The following is a 7,680-nucleotide window of genomic DNA, read 5'->3' on the forward strand; positions in this document are numbered from 1 at the left end:
CGAGCACCGCACATTTAGGACACACAAGTTATTCACAAGTGTCGCAGTAGAAACACAGTTCCTGGTCAGTGTGTTTCCGGCACTTTGGTGTTTCAGTTTTGTCCTTGGCTTTGGGTCGCTCATTTGACGAACCGACAGCATCAATGATTTGATGATGTCTGATAGCTTTTAGCTTCGAGTGCTGATCCAGACATGTCTTGCAATAATTCGCATCACAGCCAACACACCGTGAGACGGCTTCAAGACCTTCGTCACATCCTTCGCATGTCAAGACAGGAGGGTTAATAATGTCCTCCTTCGTACCTTCACGATTGATTACGTCATCGATAAGCGAGCTCAAGAAAAAGCAGCTAAGAAGATCCGACAATCCCCCATCTGGGATTGATGTTTCTTTTTTACACATTGGGCAAATAATAATATCCGTCTTCGGATCCTGTTTGTCTATAAGTTCCTGAAGACATTTTAAGCAGAAGTTGTGAAGACAGTCCAGGATTTTCGGATCGATGAACCGACTCAGGCAGATTGGGCATTCGATGTGTACATGTCTAATCTTGAAAGTGGTCTCGGTGTGTAAAGCAGCTTCGGCCATCTTGATGAGAATGGGCTCCTGTTACCTGATGAAATAAAACAAGGACGTGTTCGTTTTACAATCGGGGAGTGAACAATGATGGATACTTTTAAACGCTAGGTGGCAGCACAATAACTGGGTAATTTGCCTCCTAGGATAAAGACAGGCATTGGTCTTATAAACCCATTTATATCATGATAGCATTGGATAAATGAGTGTGTTATCAATGGTCCGAGGTCATGTAGTATGTCAGCTTGCACTTCCGATCCTCGCACTTCCGAGTGTGCATAGTGTATGTACGCCGTTGTTTTATTTATTATGTAATGTGTACATGTACGTGTGAGTTAACTGTGAATCTCTCTGTGAAATGCATGCGAGGTCAAAGGTGCATTAGGCAACATCCGTTCAGGCTGGTATTTGGGCTTATTCACGAGCCTCGAACACTGATCAGTATAATTAATAAAGATCAGTGTTTTCGAAGTGTGACGTCAGACAGGCTAGTTCGTATGTATACTCAAAAACAAGTGACCATGCCCAGGAATTTTGAACAATGGACTGACACGACTTATTGGGGTATTTGTATGATGGAAATGAGTATGTTAACAATAATGTCCTTAAATTGCTCCCCTTTTATACTTTACACCAATAATAACACCAACGCCCAGCCGGCAATCACAATGTTAAGCGAGGCCTTTTTCATTTTGCAAAGGGTACTCTTGTGGAAAATCTCAACAGTCTTTGGAATGTTTTGAAGGAGCGCCAAGGTCATGACCGGGCACTGTCATGGCCTGCGTGTCATTCAAAGCATGTGATTAGTATTTGTTCTATCAGTACATTTTTAAAACTTCTTCGAGGCTAAATTATAAAACTTAAGTATTGATGTTTTATGTATTTAGATTCTTAATATTATGCACACTGCAAGACTAATAACTTCGTATTGTTAAAAAAAAAACAGACAAATAAACTAGAATTTAGTGTTTTCATAAACAAACACTATAGTTTTAAATAGATGTTAAATTTGCATCGGGATAAAGAATATTAATTTTTGGTTTTTACCCATACACTACAGTGTTCGGGTATCGTCGGGTCAATGTTGGAATTGATGAAAAGAATAACTTGTTAATAGCTCGTCAAAATGCAAAGAAATCAAAATGAAAACGGATTACTTTTATACATTTCAATTTTTTTATTTCTACCACCATAGTTTCAACGGGAACTATAAAAAACATGCATACAACGAATATTCACAAGAAAAAGCCAAGCTGAAAATCATTTTGCTCATGATTTAATTTTTCAAAACAATGAACATTTGTTATAAACAGATTTCTTAACTTATGACGTCATAGTTAAGTTCTTATCGAGAGATTTGATTTGAATTACGTACTTAGTAAACTTACACAAAAAATGTTGTCAGCAGACGAAAGCAAATATTAATTTGTTCACGTCATTATCTGTAAATTTAAAGGCTGGGGCAAACTTTATTTCATACAGTGCGAATTTGTCGGAAGTCCAGATACTTTAAACCGCTCCCCAAGGCGCCGGGAGATTTTGTTCAATTTATCTTCAGAAAGGGTCAATATAATCATAAACCATACAGAGCAATATTTTGTTCGACTTCCTTTTTATCATCCTCACTGCAGATCTCGAAACTGCACTTAGGGTTACTCACAAGTACATGTACATTGTATCACGTTCAATGAAGCTATAATAATTATAATATTTTTCAAAATAAGCCATGCCATATGTTGACAATTATAAAATTCTGTTGCTTTAAAACTTTGAATACTCATCAAGTTTCGGTACATGGAACATTGATGTCTAGTAATGATGTCGTTAAGTCAAGAATAGTGTGTGCATTAAATTAAAGGATATTTGCTTTATTTAAAGATAATTATTTTTCTACAGACGAGCGGGCTGTTAACTTTAGACTGTTCAAAGGGGCACTTGTTTTTAATAAAAATGTAAAACGAAGGCAAATCGAGGAAACGGCAAACCTAAGCCCCTTTGTGAATTTTGACTAAAAACATATAATGAGTTAAGTACTACTTCTACCTGTAAGGTGTATCATGGAAATAAGGAATGCAACAAAGCGAGTGGAAGTCTGTCACTGTATCCAAAACCATTCCGCTGAATTTGTTTATTCCCGTTGATCAACACAACTGCTTCTATGTTTTCACGTAATTAAAAGTCTTACGAACCACTGAAGTAGGTGGCCATCTCAGCGAAACTTTGTCTTCAACTCCACTATCACCATTATGCCAACAGAAGGGCAAAAAGGAAACAATTTGACGCCGAACAAGCATTCGTTTCCGTTGCGTAAGTTCCGCCATATTATGTTATTTTCAAGAACGCGCTAATCTTCCAATCAGATTGGCAGAATGGAGTGGTGATAAAAAACTATATTGCACGGCTAATATCACTACCTTGGATATAAGCGTGGTATTTTTCAGTATTCCACTCGCGCTATTATAGTATGCATTGGTCATCGGCACAGCATAAAACCGTACACAACAAACTTGGCATCACGCCACTTGTGAATACGCACGTAGTCACAACAACAGTGTAAACAGATGACATTCTCATTACTGTTTCATTCGTGCTATATGTAGGCGCATACTACAGGCGTCGGCTATAAACTTTTGAAATCTTCAACTTATGTTTTGAACCTGAAGTGAAGGTCAAAGTGGCGGGGGGGGGGGGTCATGTCTGTGAAGCGTTCAAAGCTCTTTGCAAGACCTTTCCGATGAGGTATAAATTAATAATAATAATAATAACACTTTTAATGCGCACGTATCCACCCTGCTGGGTGTCCAAAGCTATTGTTGTAATAGCTTTACTTCTTGAGTTACGATTTTTTGAAATATTAAACTTTGGATTAGTATATTTAAACAACTGACGACTTTTGTATTATCTACTGGTCATTGTCTACCTGCATGCACAATTTCATCGTGAGGAAGAATAAAAACTAAAAAGAAAAAAAATGAACAATATTTTAAAGAGTTGCCCGAACACCTAATAAACAAATGAATGAACAAGAGGACTTCTAACTAATAGGGTCTGACACTGACATTATTTGTGTTGATCCTAAACTTCACAAACTTTGAAAACATCGGTTAGTTTGGTATAATGTAGATGTGAGTTGACCGCGAAACTCAGTGTGAAATGATTGTGAGGTCAAAGGTACATCTGGCAACATCCGGTCAGGCTGATATCTGGCGTTATTTACGAGCCCCGAAGTGTGACGTCATACGTTCAGGCTACTTCTTACGCTAGGCCTATTATGTGCCCTTGCCCATACTTTTAGAACAGTTGACTTACGACTCACATACATTTAAGGGAGTTGTGGCATTTGGAAGCCATCATGGACACGATGTGTTTTCTTTATACTTACACCAAGAATAACACTAACGCACAGCGGGCAATCACAATGTTGACTCGAACATTCGACCCACTGACCCCATGTTTTTAGATTTGGCCCTCATCACGAAATTGTGACTTAAATATTAAAGCGGATGTTAACAGTTCAACGATTTGAACCAGTCATCTTGAAAATGATACTTTGGTCAAGTTCAACTCAACTCACCCTTGTCATGCCTCAGTGATCTTAAACGATTCGTCAATTTTCCCCTTACAAACCAATACAACTCGTAAACTTGCAAATCCATTTTATCTATCATTTTAAATCTAAGTACATAAGGTAATAGGCGACACTCTGCATGGTTTTTAAAGCTGTTTGTTTCAAAGCCTAACATTTTGAAGTTTTCCTTTACTTTTTACTGGCTGGTCCACTGCCGGTTATTTATTTATTTATTTTGCATCCATCTTGTTTTAGTATTTATGCTATCTATGATTACAAGCCTGGAGTTTTTTCGTTGAGAGGTTAAGGCCATTTTAATTAAGGGCCCTTGGAAAGTCTCAAAAGTCTATTGGAATATTATGAAGGGGCACCAAGGCCATGACCTGGGACAACTGAAGTCATGGCCTGCGTGTAATTCAAGGCATGTCATTAGTATTTATAATTTCCACGAGTACATTTAAAAAATGCTGGTTCTTAAAATGGAGGTTACATTTATATTAAACTGAAGTATTGATATTGTATGTTTTACATTCTTATTTGCACACTGCCAGACGGATAACTTCATAACTGAATATTGTTAAAAAAAAAACTAAAAAAACAAACAAACAAACAAACAAACAACCCAACAAACAAACAAACAAACACGACACTATATATCAACAAATGAATGAATAAGAGGAATTCTAGTTGATAGGATATGTTAATGACATTATTTTTGTTGATCTTGAAAAAAATTTTCAAAAAAGGTTTGTGTGAACTGATTATTGTACTGTACGTTCACACACAAGTGTTCATTAAGACACAATTTACCCTAGTGCAAGTAAAGTCCTACCTCAAGCTGTAGATGTGACTAATGCTCACTGCGTACACTTGAACCTCTTTGATGAATCGGACGTGGAAGATTGCCGGCAACAGTAATGGACTCTGTACGATAAACAACGTTCAGGTTTACATAACAAAAACAGTGCACCTCCTTCGCCAACCTACAAAATGTTGTACTTCCGCAATTGGGCCATGGTTGGGCTTAAACCACACGGCCTTGCGGCCGGTATGCGTTGTAGCATGGACATTTCTACCTCCATGATTGTAGGAGTAGTTTCTCACAACTGGGAAAACCCCGCATACCCCAACCATTGTGTTCGACGTGGTTCGTTGGTAGGTTCGTATTGCAATTATAGGTGCACCTATTTCAACCCTTACGATAGTGTGTGCTACATCATGATGTGTTCCTCACATGTCAATGGTTGATGTGTTTGTGCATAGGGCTTGGGTAAGGACAGCTCTTGGCTCATGAAACTTGGTGTGACAAATAAATGAAAGAACGACAGAATGAAAGAATGAATGAATGAATAAATGAATAAATGAATAAAGACTGTTTAGGGGATGTCATACAGTACAGTTTAAATTTACTAAAGCTGCGACCGCTAAATTATAAATGATGATGAAACTTGTCAGCACGTCTTAGATGGTCATGGACCCTAGTGCCGCAAGGTGCAAGTAAAGTCCTACCTCAAGCTGTAGATGTGACTAATGCTCACTGCGTACACTTGAACCTCTTTGGTGAATCAGAAGTGGACGATTGCCGGCAAACAGTAATGGATTCTGATCGTTAACCAACGTTCAAATCGTAAAAGCAGTGCAGCTCTTCGCCAACTCGACACCGATGTGAATGTATACAGTACAACGTATTGATCGGCATCCCGTGCGCAATGCAATGGTAGCTATTTCTCACAACTGGAAAACCCCACACGTATAGTGATAGAATGCATTCTACGGTGGTCTGCTGAGACCAATGCAAAAGTGGGCGCTGGATGAGAATTTCCTCATTTCAATGACATTTCGTACCGATGTGTTTGTGGAACTCGATGTTTTCAGTCTGACGTATGACCCGAAATATATACTGGGGCTGGTTGAACATTGAACAACTGGCTAAACGACAGCATACTAGAATTGTCGTCATTCCTGTCACTATTGACACTCATTTTGGAACGTAATAATAATAATAATAATAATAAACAGTTCTTATATAGCGCATCACACAGTGTCTCGATGCGCTTTACATACAATAACAAAGAGTTAAATGTTAAACAGGTAGGTCTTCAGTACAGTTTTGAATTCAAGTTCAGTTCTAGCAGTCTTGATGTGTTGTGGGAGAGAGTTCCAGAGAGCAGGTGATGAGTGTGTGAAGGACCGATGTCCATACGTCTTGGTTCGAATGGCATGAACCTTGAGTAGCAGTGCCGAGCTGGAGCGAAGGGTGCGTGATGGTTGATACGGTTCAGTGATTTCGCGAAGGTATGACGGTGACGAGCCGTGGATGCATTTGTACGTGACAAGTAGAATTTTGAAAATGATGCGCTTATTGACAGGTAACCAGTGGAGATTGCGGAGTATGGGGGTTATGTGTTGCCGTGTAGATGAACGCGTAATAAGTCTTGCGGCAGAGTTCTGAATTCGTTGAAGTTTCGAGATTTGAAATTCCGGATTGCAGTGAAGAAGACTGTTGCAGAAGTCCAGTCTATGGCTATATTTATACATCGTTCCAAAATGATTGGAACCGATTGACCGTGCGAACATGCTAGCTTCATGCACGCTAATTGGGGCAGTTATCTTTCAGTTTTGTTTTCTAAATCAACCCCTCCTCTTATGCCACTCAGGTAGGAAATATAAAATTGTGTTAAAGGCAGTAGACACTTTTGGTAATTGTCAAAGACTAGCCTTCACAGTTGGTGTATCTCAACATAAGCATAAAATAACGAACCTGTGAAAATTTGAGCTCAATCGGTCATCAAACTTGCGAGAAAAAAACACCTTTGTCACACGAAGTTGTGTACGTTTAGATGGTTGATTTCGAGACCTCAAGTTCTAAATCTGAGGTCTCGAAATCAAATTCGTTGAAAATTACGTCTTTCTCTAAAACTATGGCACTTCAGAGGGAGCCGTTTCTCACAATGTTTTATACAATCATCCTCTCACTATTACTCGTCACCAAGTAAGATTTTATGCCAATAATTAATTTGAGTATTTACCAATAGTATCCACTGCCTTTAAAAAATGTTTTTCATAAAAAAGTGTAAGGCTCATAAAAGCTTTTATAGCGGGTACAATGCTAAGAAAGCAGATACTTCAGAAGCCCATAAATAAAGAGCCCAAGGAAAACCATAGAAATGGTTGAAACAAAATAATCTCGTGCACGTGGTATATACCTTCCGACTTAAGTCTCCGTACCCACATTACCTCCACGTTATGTGTGCATTGAACATTTCGTTGATATGCAAATAAAGTGTAAACCACTTGACTTATGATAATACAACTTAATCCGGTTTGGTTTGCTTTTTACGCTACGATGTTTTCGGGAAACCCATTCTCAAAATGGCGGTCCTGTGTGACATTGAAATAAAATAGTTTTTTCGTTTTGTGCATTGGGTGCATTGAATCCCATTTGACAAGATTGAAAAAGTGGAAAGAAAGTTCTTTAAAATCAGAGGATCCTTTTGCTGTTGCTTTTAACTTGATTTAAAGAACTTAAGGATTC

General features: G+C 38.4%; 1 protein-coding gene across 4 annotated transcripts; it reads right to left on the reverse strand.

Moving 5' to 3' along the window:
- Window positions 1-12: 12 nt before the first annotated feature.
- On the reverse strand, window positions 13-5,815 carry LOC117293875 (E3 ubiquitin-protein ligase TRIM56-like). Of its 4 annotated transcripts, none has more exons than XM_033776348.1 (2): window positions 5,655-5,815; window positions 13-614 (listed from the first exon to the last, which is right to left on the reverse strand). In XM_033776348.1, the coding sequence occupies exon 2, from the start codon at window positions 587-589 to the stop codon at window positions 29-31; it is 561 nt and encodes a 186-aa protein (XP_033632239.1). In that variant the 5' UTR covers window positions 590-614; window positions 5,655-5,815; the 3' UTR covers window positions 13-28. The 4 variants fall into 4 exon arrangements, with proteins under 4 accessions (XP_033632239.1, XP_033632237.1, XP_033632236.1 ...); XM_033776346.1 differs by lacking the exon at window positions 5,655-5,815 and adding an exon at window positions 4,978-5,149 and having other exon boundaries at window positions 13-607; XM_033776345.1 differs by lacking the exon at window positions 5,655-5,815 and adding an exon at window positions 4,978-5,149.
- Between the last annotated feature and the right edge of the window lie 1,865 nt (window positions 5,816-7,680).

This window comes from Asterias rubens, chromosome 8, assembly GCF_902459465.1.
Source record: "Asterias rubens chromosome 8, eAstRub1.3, whole genome shotgun sequence".
Taxonomy (NCBI): domain Eukaryota; kingdom Metazoa; phylum Echinodermata; class Asteroidea; order Forcipulatida; family Asteriidae; genus Asterias; species Asterias rubens.